The sequence below is a fragment of the Mustela nigripes genome, chromosome 6 (assembly GCF_022355385.1).
Source record: "Mustela nigripes isolate SB6536 chromosome 6, MUSNIG.SB6536, whole genome shotgun sequence".
NCBI lineage: Eukaryota > Metazoa > Chordata > Mammalia > Carnivora > Mustelidae > Mustela > Mustela nigripes.
The window spans coordinates 130,334,393-130,355,344 of NC_081562.1; the positions used below are offsets into that span (position 1 = coordinate 130,334,393).

General features: G+C 36.6%; 1 protein-coding gene and 1 non-coding gene across 2 annotated transcripts in view; both read right to left on the reverse strand.

The window, feature by feature from the left end:
• The window catches only part of MALRD1 (MAM and LDL receptor class A domain containing 1), a 751,478-nt gene that overhangs the window by 494,889 nt on the left and 235,637 nt on the right, over nt 1-20,952 (reverse strand). Inside the window, 1 exon segment of the mRNA XM_059404562.1 lies at nt 18,359-18,521. Coding sequence (XP_059260545.1) covers nt 18,359-18,521 — 163 coding nt within the window.
• Nucleotides 17,734-17,806, reverse strand: TRNAK-UUU (transfer RNA lysine (anticodon UUU)). The gene has a single exon. It is a non-coding gene; the product is annotated as a tRNA-Lys (tRNA).

Consider the following 20,952-nt stretch of genomic DNA (forward strand, 5'->3'; position numbering starts at 1 on the left):
AGGGCCTGAGCGAGTTCTGGGCACTGGGAATGTTCTATGTCTGGATCTGGGTATGATTACTTGGGCACATGGGTGTGTAAAAATTCAAGAGCTGTTCACTTAAGATTTGTTCATCTTGTAATCTGTCAATAACATCAATATAGGAGAAATAAAAGAAGACCTTGGTGTGGAAAAAAAAAAAAAGTCACACACACACACACACACACACACAAAGGGAATATTGCTCAGCCATAAAAAGGAATGCAGTCTCACCATTTGCAATGGCATGGATGAAGCTTTAGCATCTAATGCTAAGTGAAATAAGTCAGAGAAAGATAAATACCGTATGATTTCATTCATATGCGGAATGAAGAAACAAAACAAATAAGCAAAGGGGAGGGGAAGAAAGAGAGAAACCAAGAGATGGACTCTTAATTACAAAGAACTGATGGTGGGGGGGGGGGGAAATGGGGGGTGTGAAACAGGTGATGGAAATTAAGGAGAACTACATTATACACCTGAAACTGATGTAACACTGCATGTTAGTAGGAATTATAATAAAAACTTTTTAAAAAGTTGTCTTTCAATTCCTGATGTACATCTTTGATTCAGATGTTAATAATACAAAGAGAGAATTTATTTCACTTGAACAGAAGAAGTTTTGAAACGGATATGCTGTTGCTTTAATATCAGAGTGGTTAATTGTTATAAACACAATGAGCCAGTTTCTCAATATGATGACAACATGAGAGGAAAATAATATTTTGGTCTTGAACTCAAGTATACTTGGAACAACTTGAGTACCTGAATTTACTTTTTCAACTGTGAAGTTTATGAAGTCTACACCGAAAACAACTCTTCCCAATAGAAACTTAGAGTTCAAATTGCAATGTGAAATGTAAAGTTCACACTGGATATTGAAAACTGATTATAAAAAGGAACATAAATATCTCAATTTTATATTTATTACATGTTGAAATGAAGTTTGCATATATTGGGTAGAGAAATATACCATAAATAATCTCATCTATTTAAACAACCTCATCTATTTTTCTTTTTGTATAATATAACTTCTGGAAAATTTTTAAGTTACACATGGTTTGCCTTATATTTCTACTGGAAAGCCTGAATACAGTGTTCTAGATACATGAATTAGTTCAAGTTAACCAATTCTATAGCTTACCTCTACACGCTGATTTTTCTGTTTAGTATCTTTCTGAGAGAGGTGTATCAAAATCTCCCATTTTAATTGTGATTTGTGTATTTATATCTGTGTCTTCTGGTCATTCTGCAAATTTGTAGTTATATTTTTAAAGATATGTTATAAAAGACACCAATTTAGAATGGCTACCTAAGTTTAGTGCAATAACAATCTTCTCATTAAAAAAGTCTTTTTTTTTTTTTTTAAGGATTTCACTTATTTTATTTGAGAGAGAGAGAGAGAGAGAGATTGGGAGCAGGAAAAGGGGAAGGGACAGAGGAAGAAGGGAAGAAGCAGACTCCCTACAGAGCAGGGAGCCTAAAATGGGGCTCAATCCCAGGACCCAGAGATCATGCCCTGAGCTGAAGGCAGATGCTTACTGACTGAGCCACCCAGGCGCCCCTAAATGATCTTCAGTCTCTGGTAGCATTTTTGACCAAATGTCTATTTTCTCCATGTTAGCACTGTCAAACTGCCTTTCTTGTTTTGGTCTCTTAATGGCATATATATATTTTTTTTAATTTTGTTGGCTTACTTTTTTTTTTTTTAATCATACTATTTTCAAACCTGCTAAATCTTTTTCATTTAAAGTGCTTGTCTTGTAAGCACCACAGAGCTGGGTTTTGGTTTGTGTTCCCTTTTATCCAGTTTTTGACTTTAGTATTTAGTCCACACATATTTAAATATTACAACTGTATGGTTTAATGTACCTCCAAACCATTTTTTCCTGTGTTCCAACATTTTTTTTTAATTTTTTATTTTTTATAAACATATATTTTTATTAATTTCTTGTTCCTCCTTTCATCCTTCTAGTGAGTTAGCCAAGATTTTTTTATTCCACTTTCTGCTCCTCTCTATTATCTTTTAATTTTAACCTCTTTTTAGAGATAGGACATTCTCAATTTAATTATGTGTTAAAAAATTCACTTCTCACCTACAGAATATAGGAGTCCAAAATAAATGTACCCCTTTCCTGCTTATTTTTTACAACAATCTTATTGAGATATAATTCATACCCCATAAAGTTCACATTTATAAAGCACATAATTCAGATATTTTTTTAATATCACCGAGTTGTGAATCCATTAACACTGTTCTACAATACGTTCATCACCCCCAAAAAGTGACTTCCTATCCACTAGTGGTCACTGTACATTCCACACCCCGCCAGCCTGGGTAACCACGTACTTACTATTGTCTCGACAGAGGTGCCCATTCTGGACACTTCATCTCAGTGGAATTATAAAATATATGGCCCATACATATATTTTTTTCTTTCCCTTTTTTAGCTCTGCACTAAAAGAAGATTCTCTGCAGTCATGTTCTTCTCTTACACCCCAGTGATTGCTTTACCCTTTTGGCACTGATTTTTTCTAGTAATCCAATAATCAAAGAGAACATGCACAAACTCTCGAGGGTTTATGTTTCTTAAGACAGTGGAATGTTCCCTCCGTAATATTGTTAGTCTTTCTTGTCTTTAACTGGTGATTTGCAAACCATCTCCTCACGAAATCTTTATTTCTCATTCTGGTACCAATATCCTTCCAGTCACCGTGACACTGAATCTGGGAATCAAACATTTCCCTGCCAACCATTTGCTCTGAATTATTAATTCTGTATGTAATAAAATGAATGTTTATCATTCCCCCATAATGGCTATAACCACCACTTTACCTCTGCTTGATGAAATTCCGGGCAGTTCAAACAATACCTTTTCATCAGACTTTTCTTCCTTGTGCACTATCCACCAGAGTACTTTCTTTATGGGCTTTAAATTCTGTTTTTGTTTTGGGGTTGTTTTTTTTTTTTTTTTTTTAAGATTTTATTTATTTATTTATTTATTTATTTGACAGAGAGCAAGATCACAAGTAGGCAGAGAAGCAGGCAGAGAGAGAAGAGGAAGCAGGCTCCCTGCAGAGCAGAGAGCCCGATGCGGGGCTGGATCCCAGGACCCTGGGACCACGACCCAAGCCAAAGGCAGACGCTTTAACCCACTGAGAGCCCAGGTGCCCCTAAATTCTGTCTTAAATGATACCTAATTTTTAAAATCTGTCTTATCTGTACTCCTAAATTTTAAAACTCTTGCATCTTCTTTTGTTGCTAGCATAAAACATTCCACATAAATCGTGTACAAAAATCTCTCTTAAATTAAATTTTAACATGCCTTCACAAGTAATGTATCTTAGGGAATATCATGTTACAGTTTTCATATTTATGAAGCAGTCTATGTAGTGGCTACATTCTTACAAAAATTTGACTAGATACATAGAGACAATTCTGAGAAATAGCAATGATGATACAGTGTTTAAAATCTAAAATCTGAACCCAAGCCTTATTATCTCAGAAATCACATTACTGTAATTGCATTTTTATGCCACAACAAAAATACCCTATATTCAGTTGCCTAAAGAAATTATCTATATGTACTCTCTTTTAATCTTACAATGGTAGAGTTTTAGGAACTTCTTTTAATTATTTTATGCCCAAATAATGAGGAAAATGAAATTACTTCATAAAAGTGAAAACAATTATCAGTAAATAATAAAGTATCCCAATTAAAACAAAGTTCACAGAATGAGTATACTTCTGGGAGCATTATTACTTGTACTTCCTTAATTTAATTTTTATTACTTTTAAAATCTAACCTTGTTATCAAAATATAATGTTATTAAAATACATATGATAAAGTATAATATCATAAACTTAAAGACACACAAACCCATAAAATATGGATTGAAACACTAAATGGAGTCACAGATAAAACTAGATCACAAAATGCATTCTGTATGTTTCACAGAATCACTAATATGAGATTAAATACCTGATTCAGAGCTTTCTATGAGCCAATATAAACAGGGAAGCATGAACAGTGATACTATTCAGAGCCTCAAGGGAGCACAAAACCAAAGCACCTTCATTACCCCTTTGGCATCACTGAATTTCTACAGTGGCAGGGACCACCCCCCCACACACACACACTGTTGATGGGCTACACTTCTCAATGCAGTATGATGTTGATAATGGTGAAAAGCTATCAGAAGCCCACTCCTGTATGAGAATTGGGGCAGGAAATTGTCTCTGGAGCTGGTGTTTCAAGTTATCTGTATGACACCTGGATATCGGTAGCTTTTAACTGTGTCTCCAGGTAATTCTAAGCGCTGCCAATTTGAACCATCGGATCTCGACTAAACAAATGAGACCACAGAGTGTGGTTTCCAGACTAGCAGGAAACCATGTCACCAGGGAACTTGTTAAAAATGTAAATTCTTAGGGTCTACCCCAGACCCACTTAATCAAAAATTCTAGAGTGAGCCCAAGATGCCTGTGTTTTAACAAGCTCTCCAGGTGATTCTGATGCAGGCTTGAGAAGAGCAGAACTAAAAAATCCTCAGCAAAGCAGAATGAGATCACCTTGATTGGCTCCTATCCACAAATTCTGGTGTCTGGATATTAGGAAAGAAGGCAGGCAAGAATGGTTTGGGGCACTGGACATTTCCTGATGACTGTTTTCTCTCCAGGTCGTCATCACTAACACTTCTCTCATCTTCTCTGCTCTTTCTTGAGAACTATTTATAGACTACCATTTTTTCCTCTCTTCCCATCTCCTGTGGCATAAAACCGCAATCAAATCATGTCATAAATCTTGAAAATGCTTAGCTTTTAAGCGAGAGAGATGTATGAGAACATGGAGGGCTGCATTTAAGAGCACAGACTTTAGCATAGGTGAGATCTGGATTTCAAGGTTCCTGGCTCTCAAGCTTACTAAACTGTGGGCTCACAGGCAAGCTGGTTAACATCTGAACTTTGATTAGCTCATATGTAAAACAGGGATAATTATACCACCCCCCAAAAAAACTTCACTGTGAGGACTGAACGTGATCACACAATAATTACTCAGTTAGTACTGCTTTCATTTCGAAGATGCTTCATTATACAAAAGCCACTCCTGTTCATTTATCAGACCTTCCTGGGGGCTTTGTGTAGTCAGAGAGGTCACGGGGAAGACACACACCTACTGAAATGTCACAACTTACGTATAAACCTGGCATTTCCCCCCATTTTCATCAACATCGTGCACTTCACTCTTGTTCTTTCAAACAGGCAAATTAAAGGTAGGTTTTAGATAGAAACTATAGACATAATTTATTTTTACTCAACTTAAAGTTTACTACTGATACATAAATCACCTGAAGCCTCTAGAGAAAACAATTTAAAGTAGAAATAATTCTTTCCATTAGCCAACACATTTATATTATCTATGAATTGGTAAGCACATTGGTGCTAGTAGCTATTATGTATAAGACTATGCATACTTTTAATAAATGTATTGAAAGGTTTTGCATAGGTACCTTTTAAATAAATACTAGTGTCAGTCAAAGGAGTGAGATCTATTCATTAATGCATGAAAAAATATTATGTTCTTTATTATGTCATCTTCTATCCTTTGGCTATTTAGCCCATAAAATAGAACAAAATATAAACAAAGCTTTTTTTTTTCTTTTTTTTGTAATCAGCTATCTTTTTTGATAAACTAATTGGATCTTCCCCCTGGATAACTAAGGCAAAACTACTCTTCTTGGATAGTAAGGTCACTAAAAACTTGAAGAAAATTAGTTCCAAACAGCGACCTTGCTGAAAAAAAATCCATGAGATAAAGGAACTATACTTCCAATTTCATTATGACTGCAATTCTAAGAGACAGACTTTATAAGATCAATGTAAACAGTACCTTAGTCTGTGCCAGATAGCATTACTAAATGAAAACTACCTGTGCTTCTAGTTTATGATTTAATTCAAATATCATATAACTCTCAGGAACAATTTATGTTCTTAATGTCAGAGGTATTTGGATGGCTGCATTAAAGTCATATCATCCTGCAAATAAATATCTTTTTATTTATTTTTATTTTTTAAAGATTTATTTACTTGAGAGGGAGAGAGAATGTGTGTGCATGCACACACACACGAGTGGGGGAAGGGGCTAGAGAGTGGGAGAGAGAATATCAAGCAGATTCTGAGCTGAGTGCAGAGCCCTACATAGGGTTCAATCTCACAACCCTGAGATTGTGAGCCCCAAATCAAAATTCAGACGCTTAAAAGACTGAGCCACCTAGGCACCTCTAAACATCTTTTTAATAGGCAAAACACAAACACTAGATTTAAGTAAAAACCTTCATTCCATAGAGAAAATGCACTGTCCTCCTTGTATTTCTGTGCCTACTTAATGGATACACAACAAACAGAGAAGATAATAGAGCTTTCTTTACTGCTCTATTAAAGTTCACATGTACTTTTTTTACACTAAGCCTCATGTAGACTTTGTTAACTTCTGCTCAATTTATTTCAGTATCTCAAAATCAAAAAGTTGAAATTCAATCCAGTGAGTTTCTTTTAAATGGATAGAAGTTTAAAAACCCACTTTTATGCTACTCCTTGGTGACCGAAAATATTAAACTAAACTAATAATGTTTATAATGAAGATTAAAATGCCAAATTGAAAGTAGAACTAAATCAAGCAGGTACAAGCAAAGAAATGTTTTCATTAGAATAAAATTACCTAAGAATGCAGATTACAGTAAAAGATGCATTTGGCTAAATTTTAGGAAGCTGCTTTATAATGTAAACTCAAAAGAAGCATATTCAAAGCACAAGGGCTTACTTCCAAGTGTAAAGTAGCTTGGATAGAAAAAATCAAATAACCCAAACTGAAGGAAATGGGGTGCCCAGAGGCTGGGAATACTTTTCAATAACAAGGCATCAAATTAGAATTAGAGAAGCATCACAGATGACATAGGTCAACTGTAACCTTAGAAACTTTGTTGCTATATTGGAAGAAAAGATGGTTTTTGAACCTGGCAGAGCTAATTCTGCAAGACGGAAACAGCCAGTTGTTTCTGAAGGGAGAGAGTCCCATGTCACAGCAAACTAGTAAGGTATGTTGGATGAACGTAGTCACATGCATTCATTGCTGGGTGAACAGCTGTAAGCAGGTGCATGCTTTAATGAAGGGGCAACATAAAAGCAGATCCCTGGCTACGTGTGACAGAGAGAGCCTTGCCTTTGATGATTCTACTCAACATGGACATCATTAAGTACTAGCAATAGAAAGACACCAGAATCAGGAGGTAGATTTTGTTATCTAGGACTATGCATCTTTCAGTGAGAAAGTATAGTAAATTAAAGCAGACTGCATTTATAGGCACATCTTGGAGATCCTGTGGCTCAGTTGCAGACCACCAAAATGAAGCAAATATCTCAATAAAGCAAATCAAATTAATTATTTGTGTTCCCCACTGAATATAAAAGTTATGTTTACACAATATTGTAATCTATTAAGTGCACAACAGCATTATGTAAAAAAAAACAGTGTATATATCTTATGCTTAAAATTACTGAATTACTAACAAATGTTAACCATCATATGATCTTCCAGTGAGTTGTAATCACTGATCATAGATTCATATAACAAATCGAGTAGTAATGAAAAAGTTTGAAATACTGCAAGAAAAAAAAAAGTGTGAAGCACGATAAAACAAGGCATGCCTATATTAAAGGGTGCCAAACAGATTAGTTATTAAGGAAAAGGAGGTGTTTTTTCTCATAACATTTACCAAAATAAGTTGTCAGATGAATTAAGGACATAATTGTGAGACACTGGAACTACTGACATACAATAGAAAATACAAGTGAATTTTATGTGAACATTTATATAGAAGGCCTTTCTAAGTGTAAAAGATGGAGTGATGTCAGCAAGATGGCAGGAAAAATGGTTCTTGTTTAGTCCCGTCAGAGAAAGACCAACTAGCAACTATCCATAAATAAGGCACAATGGTAAGAATCCCGGAGCCAGGGGTGAGGCTGAAGTACCCCCATTGGCTCATTTAAAAAAAAAAATGCATTTGAAGGGTAAAAGGCACAGTTTCACTGACCCAATCACCCCTTCCCAAAGCCAGTGCAGCATGGCACCAAGATGTACCCCCAGAAACCTCTGGTTTCTCCACTGTGAATAAGAGACCAAGGTGCGCATCCAGCTTCCCCAATGGTACAGGTGCTTCTAAGGATGCCCACTTAGGTCTCATCTCATAGGACTCCCTGGACAAACAAGTGGAGTTAGACATCCAGGTATCACTGACAGAGAGGGAAAAGGAGTCCATAATGCAGGGATCATGGTGAGCTGTGGTCCTGCTGGTGGTACTACCTGAGCAGAGATCTTAGCCAGTGACGCTTTCCATTTGCATCACCAAAATGATGACCTCCTTAGGCCAGGGAGCTCAACTGGCTAGGTTTGGGTCTGGGTCCCCAGCCAAAGGGTCCTCTATGTATAGCCCATTCTATAGCCTGACCACACAAGGCAGGAAGTCTGCAACCCCACCCAAGGTGAACACTGCCTCTGGCCCCACCCAGACAGGGAACCTAATCAGTGAGCCCGGGGAGGTCCCACAGCCTAGGTTATGACCCCACCCAGACAGGGAGCCAAGCCAGTAGCCCTGCCCAGCTGTTAAGTGGAGACAACAGCTCTGCCTAACCAGGACACCTGAATAGTGACCATGGGCAGCCTTGGAGCTCAGCATAGAGTATTGCCAGGACACACAGCATAGCTGGTGGTCCTGTCCATCACTGGAACCTAGCCCACAGCTCTGCCTCACTGCTGAGCATAGCCTGAGGTTCCACCTAATCCCAAGAGGTCTTACCTGAAGGCGGAGTCATGCCAGAGGCACATCTAGCTGTGGAGGAGGATGGCCTGCATCCCATGCAACCAAGCCCAGCTGCAGGCCCAGCCTGCAGCCCCAGCTAAACGCAGAGTCCAGCCAGTAGCACCACTTTGCCAGGGAACCCGGCCTGTGACCCCAGCAAACCAGAGGTGAATGCTGAGGCCAGCCAGTGGCTCCACTGGACCATGGAGCCAAAGAAGCCAAACTGACCGCCACCAACAAGGGAACCAGCCAAGCTTTGAATGCCAAGCTGAGTCAGCAGGCTCATCCAACCACAGAGCTCAGCCAGAAGCACTCCCACCTCAGAGAACAGACGGGAGCCTTCCCGAATTAGAAACCTTACTTCCATCTGACCCACCCAAGCCCCACAGTGAACTATTACTGGCTTACAAGAGAAAGCTGAAACTGTTAAGTTCCTTTATGTAAGCATTATGGCAACAGTAAAGGAAAAACCTATAGTAGATAAATAAAATATTGAGATAGAAGAGTCAGTCAAACACACCACCACAAAGAATCATCACATCACAGGCAGAAGACAGCAAGAGACAATAAACAGAATAAAGGAACTACAAAACAGCAAGAAAACAATAAAATGGCAATAGTAAGAACCAACTTATCAATAATTACTTTCAGCAGAGGTGGATAAAATTCTTCAATTCAAAGCTTTAGAGAGGCTGAAGGGTTAAAAAATGAGAGACTAGACCCAACTATATGCGATCTGCCCGAGATTAACTACAGTTTTAAAGACACTCATAGGCTGAAAGTGAAGAGACAGAAAAGATTCCACACAAACGGTAACCAAAAGAGAGGAGGGGCAGCTATACTAAAGCAAATAGACTTTAAGTTACAAATAGACACAAGAAACACAAAAAGAAGGTCACTGTAAGATGACAAAAATGATATAACAATTATAAATATTTATGCATTTGACATTAAAACATATAAATATATAAAGCAAAAAATAACAGAACTACATGGAGAAATTAACAATACAGTAATAGTGAGGGATTTTAATATTCCACATCCAATAGTGGACTACTCAGACAGGAATCAATAAAGAGCACTACAGTGTTTACAGTGTTATTTGACTATATACATGATTATATATAACATGTGACTATGTTACATGACTGACTATTGCTATTTGAGTTAACACTATATGGTGATATTTGAACAACACCAAAGACCAAACAGACACAGCAGACATATACGGAACATTCCGTCCAACGGCAGCAGAAACACATCCTTCTCAAGTCCATACAGAACATTTTCCAGGATAGATTGTATGTTCAGCTATTTAAAAAACTTAACAAATTCCAGAAAATTAAAATTACCTGCCTTTTCTGACCACAATGGTATGAAACTGATATCAATAACGGGAGGAAAGCTGGGAAATTTACAAATATATGGAAATCAAAACATGCTCCAGAATAAACGATGGCTCAAAGGAGAAATTTAAAAAAAATCTTCGTACAAAATTTATGGGATGCATTAAAAGATGTTCTAAGAAGAAAGCTTACAGTTATAAACGCCTACATTAAAAAAAGAAGGATCTCAAATGAGCAATACAACTTTACACGTCAAGGAACTTGAACTAAGGTCAAAGTTAACAGAAGAAAAAAATAGTAAGATTAGACCAGAAATAAATAAAATATAGAAAAAGAAAACAAAATAAAAAACCAACAAAACTAAGGGTTAGGTTTTGAAAAAGGAAACAAAATTGACAAACCTTTCACTAGGCTAACCAAGAAAAAAAAAAGAGAAGACTCAGATGAATAAAATTATCAGTGAAAGATGGATATTACAATGAAACAAAATAATTCCAAAATATCAGAAGAGACTATTACAAGCAATTGTATACCAACAAATTGGATAATCTAGAAGAAATTGATAAATTCCTAAAAACATACAACCTATCAAGACTGAATCAAGAAGAAATAGAGTATCGGAACAGATTGAGAATGAGTAAAACTAAACTTAAAGAATATGGTTGGCAGACATAACCATGTACAACCTGAAAATTTTGAAATGTAAAAGCATCATAAACTAATAAAAGGCCAATAAAAATAGGGAAAAGTCTTTACAAAATTCCTAACAAGTAAAAAATACCTTGAGGCTTTAAAAGATCATGTAAGTCAATAAGAAAAATAATAACCACTACCTACTGAAAACCAAGCAAAGAGCACAAATAGGAAATACAGACACACATACACAAAAATACAAATGGACAAGGCACACATACACACAAACTTGATTACCCTGATTAGAATTGAAGAAACAGAAAAATTTATATTTAGCTGCTACTTTAACCCTATTTTAAAATTTGAACTGTGAAAAAGAAAAATACTCAAGCATACAGAAAAACAGACGTAGTCATGCATGGCTTTCAAAAAAAGATACATTTTTGAGGAATAATTTAAAATTGTAAATCAAATGGTTAAAAAATGAATAATAAGATAAAAATTCTACGCTGTTTTGTTTACTCGTAGGATATAATCTGCAATGCGTGCAAACCTGTATATAGTCCAGTAAAGACTGATTAAATTTGTGTATAACCAAAATCAACTCACAAATCAATAGTGAGGAACCGAATTAGTGATTCAGGTTGCATCCACTTAATGAAATACCATTGGCCCATTAGTATTAGTGAATTAGTGAATAGTTGTTCACAGATTGTATATAAAATTAAAAGCAGGTTAACTGAAAATAGTAGTTTTTATTTATTGTATTAATTGAAAGCAATGTGGTTGATTGTGTAGACATACCCACACATAATGCTTTTATCATGATGGTATAATTATCATGGATGTGATTTATCTTTCCTACTTATATTCAGACATTTTCCTACAATAGAGATGGATTCCCTCTTTTGTGGTAAAGTAAAAGAATTTTTGTAGAAACTAAAAAAGGCAAGAAATTTTTCAGGGAGTCAGTATGCGGTCTTTACCAAAAGTATTATCTTAGTTCATCTGCATTATCCAGTCACAACCAAAAATAGAGACCTCCTTCAAGTATTATTAAAGACACACACACAACCAAGATAGAGCTGAAGACTTGGTAACTGAACCTCCCAGTGGACCTCTCTTTCAATAAGTTACGTGTTTTCCCAGCATCACATATTTGTTCATGCATATGATGGTCCTACGTGTGATTAAGTTTTCTATCCTTTCTAGATGCTCAGAAAACACATGCCTACCATAATAAATTATGGGGGCCTAACCAAGGCTACCTCCACATCTTTCAGGCCACAGAGCTCTGGGATGCTTCCTCTACATTGTATCTAAAAATAACAGTTCTGTGCAGGAAATAGAATAAAACTACATTTTTCTTTTCATTTTAACATAGGTAAAGGAAAAGCATATTCAAAAATTATACAATGAAAATGAATTTCTAATATCTGAATGCAGTTACAACTATAATATAAAATTTTTGGATTATTAAACAGTGATCTTTGATAACAATGTAAAATCGTACACTGCATGACGAATTTATCTCCTTAAAACTTCAGCTTCAGCAGATAGCAAATATACCACCCTAACCAATGTGGATCTGTTATTTTAGGTATGGTGTGCAAATGTGACTTTTGGTAAAGATTTTTCTCAAATTCTGTAATTTTAAGCCACTGTAGTTAACTTTTAAAATTACTTACCAAGCTAAAATACACTGGAATAAAATTAAAATTAAAGTGATTTAATTCACTTCATTAACACAAATTATTAATGTATGGAAATATACAGAATAGGTGCTTAACTCAAGGACAATGTAAAGAGGAGCAATTTTTTCCTTGGCTTTAGAGGTCCAGCCACGCTTCATATTCAGTCCTGTGGCAACATGGCCAGAAATGTCGCTTCCCACGAGTATTACAACCATTAAGAGAAAATTATTACAGTTAATTTAGATTTTGACTGTTTGCACTTTTATTTTTATTTCAGCAAAAGTGTTACTAAAACCCGGTATTTAACCATTATTCCAGATTTATAAAACTGGATCTTTTAGAAATTATATTGAGAGAGTGTTAAAGCATCTAAATTGGCCTATAAAATACTAGCTTATCTTCCTACCAAAGAAGGCTTGGAGAAAGCAATAATTCTAGTATTTAATGTCTAAGAGATTAAAGCTTTGGAAATTGTTATTGTAGCAGAGCAGAAGACATTAAAATATTTTCAGTTTTACTGAAGCTTTTATCCACATTTACATCCAGCACTCAGATACATGATGATATGCACGGTTATGTCACAGGGACAGTTCACATTATTTATGTGGCTTTTAGTTTATAATGATGTGAAGCCTGCACAAATGCATTAAGTACGTTGGAAGGCAGGTGCACTTCCAACAGTGGGTGCGGTGCTATAACTCATTTCCTCCTGAAAGACAATGACTAGTGTTATGAAGTAAAAGGAAAAATCTAAGAAAATGTACTTCTACTTTACAAATGACAGACTTAAGAAATGGTATTCTACCTAATCTGCATTTTAAATGAGATAGTTCATATTCAAATAATTTCTCAACACTTTGTAAGCAAACTAAAATCCAATGTATTTTAAAGTACCTGTCTTCTGTAGATAGGCAAAAACAGTCTGAGAAAAAAAGTGTTGGGGATTATACAATGAATGGAGCAATGTAGAGGGTGCCTTGAAATTACATGTCTTCTAGATTAACTGAGAATAAAGATATTTTCCTTTTTTTTTTTTTTTGGTAGATTTTATTTATTTGAGAGACAGAGAGGGAGAGAGTAAGCAGGACGGACAGGAAGAGAGACTCTGAGGCAGACTCTGGGCTGAGTCTATCCCACGACCCCAGGCTCCATCCTGACCCCAAGATCATGACCTGAATGGAAACCGAGTCAGATGCTCAACTGACTGAACCACCCAGAGCCCCCCTGAGGGTAAAGATATTTCTTGCACACTATTTCTCAGTTATTAACAGTTACTTTTCAAGACACAAATTTCATTTTATTTTTAAATGAAATTACCTTAGAACAAATTTTCTGTCTTGAAACATTTTGTACTATTTTTTTTTAATTAGTCACTAGATTGAGAGAAAAATGAATCTGCTCTGACCAAAACTGGAATAAGGAATTGAGAAAGCCAACCTCTGTCTTTCAGCAATACCTTCCCCACCTCCTGCCATGGAGTCGTCTAGGGATGAGGTTCTAGAACCTTCTAGGAATTACACTAAAATACAGATTCCCGGATGTACTCCTTGAGAGTTTGAATCAAGTGTTTTGAATCTGCATTTAAATATATTGTATGTATATATAAATTGACAGTGGCCCCAATCGCCATTTCGAAAAACTTCCAAAAGGCTTCTGTGAGCATAGTTAGAAATCACTAATCTGCAATAGGCATCTATATTTCCCTACACATCTTTCCATATCAACAATGAAGTATGGAGAATTTAACTTTGCCTGAGGGGATGATTTTATACTCCAGATAACACTTAATATTAAACCTTGTGTAACCAACAGATGGGCATTTAGTCTAAAAAATTTTTTTAAAAATTGACTTAAGGGCCAAGAACTCAAGACTTTGCTCTCCTTGGCTTCTTGCAATAAAAATAAATAGTAAGTTGGATCAAACAAAGTCTCCTTCTAGGAGATAAAAACAATTATAAATTTATGGTACTTAGCTACAAACCAATTTACATGCTATGGTAAAACTGCCTGAGCTAAAAGACTAGGCTAATTAAACCGAATCTGAAGGTCAGAGTAGAGAAGTCTGAGATCATATAAAACTACAAACAGGGAGTTCAGTCAGTTGAGCACCCAACTCTTGGTTTCCACTCAGGTCATGACACAACAATTCCAAATCTACAATATTCTAAACATATTTAAATTTGAATTAGCTTCAAAGCCTAGGTGTTAGGCAATCCCAATATCTTAACTCAATGTTAAGCGATTAAAAAAAATTCTCAACTGACTAGGACTAATGTTCTTGCTGAGTTCCCCAGTAGTACCCGGTATGCGAATGGATATAAACTCATTTTTCTTCTGAGTTTTTTTTCTTTTTTACTACATTATGTTTCTTTTCCCAAAACACTAAGAAATTAACTTTTCAACTAAATGTTCCCTGTCACTGTATAAGTTAAAGGAAATGTAAATTTCACCCAACCCCAATCTCAAAAGAACATGATGGTATTTACACTGAAAGCACTTTACTTTATTTCACCTGAGTATCGGAGTATCGCTGAGAACAGTATTGATTTCTATGTGCCCTGATTTCAATCCTAGGTAAAAATCACGCTTAGGTGCCCTTAGTTGGGCCTTGTGGAGCAGAGTGTAGAAAGAATCCATTCGCCAAGCCCTTTGCCAAGGCTGTGCCTGCATGTCCCCAGCCTGAGAAAAAGAGATACCTTTTTCTAAGTCATATTAAAGTGCTGAATAAACCAGTGGTACTCTCCACAAAGTGAAAATTAAAGATATAACCCTTTTTTTAAGCTACATTTCGGATACTTAGGCTTATGAGGCCATGAAAGCGTGAAGACCAAACGGTAGAATGTCCCTTGGAACATCGCTTCTTTTAGCTTTTACCACAACATTTTCATCATGAATCACACATATTAAGATGTTATCTAAGGGGAACCTGGGCAGCACACTTGGTTGCATCCGACTCCTGGTTTTAGCTCAGGTCATGATCGCAAATCCGTGGGACTAAGGCCCGTATCAGGCTCTGCACTGGGCGTCAAGTCTGTTTGAGATTCTCTCTCTCCCTATGTCCCTGCCCCCCCTACCCCAATTTCTCTCTCTGTAAAATAAATAAATGATTTTTTTTTTAAAGTTGTTATCTAAGACTTGACTACACAATGAAAACTTCCCGACATATTCCCACACCACCATTACTTTCCTAGACTTTTTATGGCTTCATTAAATATATGAAATGAGAGACTATTTTGAAATATACTAATGTGCTCTTTTTCTTTTGCAGTTCTGATTTTTACCAACCTGAGCCTGAACCCATGTCTGCCTTTAGGAGAGCTTCTATCACAGAATGTGAAGACGAAGAAAGAATTGGTCCAGAGCTTTTTGATTTTCAAAATTGGGTTTTGAAAACTATTTCAAACACAATGGGCTTAAACACCTGGCTTTAAATTTCTGGAGCCAAACATCTGAGAGAAAAAAAGCATTTTCTAAGATAGAAAAAGCTTCCCTTTGAATCTTGGAACACTGAAAAAATAAAATGAAAAAAAAATAGCAAAAGAAAGGAAGGAAGGAAGAGTGAGCCTCCCTTTAAATATAAAATAATAAAATTTGGAAAATGGAGCTTGGAGATATACTATAAGCCACTGAGTAGGATGGATATATGATGCATAAAAACTACTCCTCAGGACAAAGGAAAAATGTCAAACCTTCCTTGGCTGCAGAAGGAGCCTAGAGAGAGAGGAGAGGACAGCTAGGGGAGATGCAAGCTTTGGGACCATCACTCCCTTTTCCAGATTCATTGTCATGTACAGCGAATCTATTAAACATTATCTGACTAGTGAATATTATTCAGGGACACCTAGGTGGCTCAGTCCATTAAGCAACTGCCTTCAGCTCAGGTCATGATCCCGGAGTCCTGGGAACAAGTCCTGCATCAGGCTCCTTGCTCAGCAGGGAGCCTGCTTCTCCCTCTGCCTCTGCCTGCTGCTCCCCATTCCTGGGCATGCTTGCTCTCTCTCCCTCTCTCTCTCTCTCTCTCTGTCAAATGAATAAATAAAATCTTTAAAATTTTTTTCTTACTTAAAATATATTTTTTTGCTTGCAGCCTATAATTATAAAGCACAAATATATAGGTTCTAACCATCAACTAATTCACTCAACAAATAATTATGGAGACTTATTATGTACCAGTCATTTAGAAAGAATGCAATAAAGAAGGAAGCCACAGACCCTGTGATTCCTCAAAGACTGAACAGTCTACGTTGGGGATGGGCAAGGCAAGGAGAGAGACAGGAAGTTAAAAGCCAACTCTATTACTGTGCTTAGAACATGCTACCGTGTTTCTATTCAGACCTTTCCCACATAGAAGGAAGATTCCAGTCCGCCTTTTTCTTGGTGGAAATACAGATTATTAAGGCAGTGTGGTTTATTTGGATGTGCCAAAGAAACTTCCTGAAATTGCCCTTTGCTTTTCTATGAGTCAGAAGCAGCCCACAGAAAATGGGTAGACGGAAACCTCCCAAATTCACTGCCAACTGTTGAAAGTGATCTAAACGCTTGGTATTCTTATCTGCCACTCTATATACTTTGGGCAACATGGTTGCTAATATCAAAATCAAATGATGGTAAAACTGGAACCATTTCAATGAAATAAAACAACAAAAGAGAGATGAGGACACCAGAGTAAAAAAGTCAGCCCAGGAGGTATTATGGCTCTCTTCAAGCACCAGGCCATGTTGGCCAGGGCAACGATGGACAGGCAGCAGACACGCCACTGTTAGTTTTCTTTGAAACAGAAGCCACACAAGGAGAGCTCTTCAAGGTGTGAAGGCAGAAAGGTTCTGAAGACATTCTCTGTAATATAAATGGGGATCCCCTTGCTTTCTTCAGTAATACTTCCATGAAACCCTTAAAAGGAAAGAATGACTGGTAGGATCTGCTAAGAAGGAAGCACTCAATATATCTGTGGCCTATAAAACAGGGAGAGGTGTAAGTTATGAAGCCTTGAAAAGGAAAGACCAAAATAAATGACAACGAAGATCAAAGGCTGGAAGAGGAGGAAAGGGGTGAGGAGAAGGAGGAGCTAAAAAAAAAAAAAAAGAAAGAAAGAAAAGAAAACAGATAAAAGATTTGGACAGGGGAAGGAATGGATAGATAATTTTTTAATTAAGACAAATTTTTTTTAATTTTTTAAGTAGGCTTCAAGCCCCACATGGGGCTTGAACTCACGACCCTGAGATCAAAAGTCACATGCTCTACTGACTGAGCCAGCCAGGCATCCCTGAATGATCATTTTAAAACAACATATTCATAGTGCTTTTCCATGAGTAGTTATATTACAAATTATTTTTCTTATTTTTTTATATTTTCTTTTCTCTAGTTTCTATGACTTTTATGAGCGTTCACAGCCTTTTCTTTTTTTTTTTAAGATATTATTTATTTATTTTGAGAGAGAGGACAAGTTGGGTAAGGAGCAGAGGGAAAAGTAGACTGCAGTGGGGTGAGAAGCAGAGAGAGAGAGGGAGAAGCAGACTCTGCTGAGCAGGAAACCCACTGTGGGGCTTGATTCCAGGACTGCGGGTTCATGACCTAAGCAGAAGGCAGACTCTTAACCAACTGAGCCACCCAGAGGCCCTGATTGACAGCTTTTTTTTCAACTGAATGGCTGTATGTTTTTTCTCAATTTTATATAAAAGAGTACACTTAGCCCATTTAGTCTGTAATTTCATCACTCATTGGCTTAGGGTAGGTAAGACAGTATGGCAAGAATTTGGGAACTGCTTAACACATAGTTCCTAAGAGACATGTTCAAAGCATGTGGTCACTTACGTTGTATGATCCACCAGTGGCCTGTGATTTTCTTCCCCATGATGAATACTGATTCCATTACCAAGTCCCCATCTGAATGTGTTCGAATCTTGAATTAGGTTTTCTGGGATTGGCTGGTACCACTGACACAGGCTTCCTTTTTCAAAGCTGCAAACTTTCGTAGCTTGAATAGAGTAGAACGAAGACAAATGAGCTAACCACAATAAATGTGTCCACAAAAGGTAATTTCTACCCGTATCAAGCACTGTCTTACTATTTGGGTTTTTTAAAATTATTTCTTAAGCATAATTAAAATAATTAGAAAAACGATTTCTACTATCATTAGTTTTAAAGAAATCTATGTGCACTATATTCAAATATCTATAGCAGCTATAACATGGAAATAAATGCATATACTGAAGAATTAGTTCTGATAAGGAGGTGAGATTTTAATTAGGTCCTCAAATAGCAATCTCGGAATTCCAAGTCTCTTCTAAACATTGCTTACCAAGTTCTGGTAAGTCTGTTCTTCTGCCACAGCATTATTACAAAGCTGAACTTCAGCTCAGCCTTTGAAGGGGTTAGACTAAATTCCAAACTCCTTAAGTTCAAAGCAATAATATTTTCCTTGAAAGTTTTCAATGTCCTTGTAATGACTGTAACTTGATATCACATGAAATTACAAGTCCATCGGGCAGCTGGGTGGCCCAGTGGGTTAAAGCCTCTGCCTTCGGCTCCGGTTGTGATCTCAGGGTCCTGGGATCGAGCCTGGCATCAGGCTCTCTGCTCAGCAGGGAGCCTGCTTCCCTTCCTCTCTCTCTGCCTCCCTCCCTGCCTACTTGTGATCTGTCAAATAAATAAATAAAATCTTAAAAAAAAAAAAAAGAAATTACAAGTCCAGTGATTTGTGAAATACATAGGCTGTGTGTGAAATATTCTTTCTTCCTCTCTGAAGATGTCCATGTGTCTCTCTTAAATTCTCCACTGTTCCTATGTGTGCCGTAGAAGACTCCATATTTTAAATAGTATAAGCCATGTTGGCAAACCATCACCATCTTTTAGGAACTTGAGTTCATGATTTAATGTAAAGTTTGAGAAGGAAACAACAAAAAAAAAGTGATTTTTTAATCCTGACACTCAGGCATGTCATTTAATCTGACATTAATAGTGATAATATAATTATATTAATCTTGTGAAGAGATTTTTTTTTTCTACTTGTTTCAGAGGTAGAGTCCAGTGGTTCAGCAGCTGCATAGAACACCCAGTGCTCATTCCATCACAGGCCCTCCTTAATGCCCATCACCCAGTGACCCCATATCCCCACCCACCAGACATTTAAAATTCAATAGGATTCTGTTCTTTATATCATTAAAAAAGAAAATAGTTATTGATTTTTTAAAAAATTATAGGACATAAAGTTTTAGTCAAGCAAGACGAATAAGCTCGAAGATCTGCTGTACAACATTATACCCATAGTCAACAATAATACATCATGCACTTAAAAATGTGTTGAGGGCAGCTCTCGTGTTGTGTTCCTTATAAAATAAAAAGCATTAAAAATGCAAGACCACAGGTAACAGACAGATTTATTATATGACAGCGGTTCTTACAAAAAGATGGAGGAAGAAAGACCACATGATTTGTTGAGAGTAAGAAATGCAGTTCATATGTATTCAAAGTAAATCAATAACCCCAGGATTTTAAAATAATAATTTTACAGGAGACATTCATTCAGGACATTTAAAGAACTTTATCAAAACCGCCTACCCAATCATCAAGGACGCCACTAAAACTGCAAAGGTGAACAAAGAAGTCAGTATTCGCTAAAGATACTCATTAGGCGGAATTAATTCTGTGTAAACTTTCAGAAACACAACTTACGTGTGATCAAAACAGGATATGGTCTTCCCACGAGTTAAGTCTGAATACCACAACGCTTTCCATTATAATATCCCCCATCTGCAATGCACTATACGTATCCCTAGCCAACTTGAGTTAATGACTATGTTGTCTCATTCACAGAGTGAGTTAAGCATTGATTTTATGAGTTTTGGGGTCTAGCTAAGTTGGTTAATTTATTGTGTATCTATACATTAAGAAGCATTTCTTTTTCTATGTTAAATTAATATGAACCTCATTTGGCTTTTCAAGTTTTAGATTTTCTGCATAATGCTGACAGAAGACAGAACAGAGTTCCACTACACTCTGTATTATCTGCATGGTTTGAACCCTTCATTTCATTAAGATACTTGAGAAATATTACAGTATAGGGCATTCATATACCATCCAATAAATAGTAAGGAAGGGGAAAAAAAGCAAAAGTGTTCACTCCTTCTGAGCTTGTGCTTTGCCCCTGCAGGCACACAGATCAATTTTTTTTCCTCTAAGATTGTATCTCCGGCTGAGAAGTTCACTTGTAAATTAAAAATCTGCCCTAAAAGCCAGAGATTAGCAGATGCCGATAAGTAAAAACCACCTTTCAATAGGACCCAGGTGCTGAAGGGCCCATCTGTATTAGTATTCGTTCTTATGAATTCTACATATTTAACATAGTATTCATTTTCTATTTTGGCAATGGCAAAATTTGGACAAATTCATCTATTTTGAGAGTATTA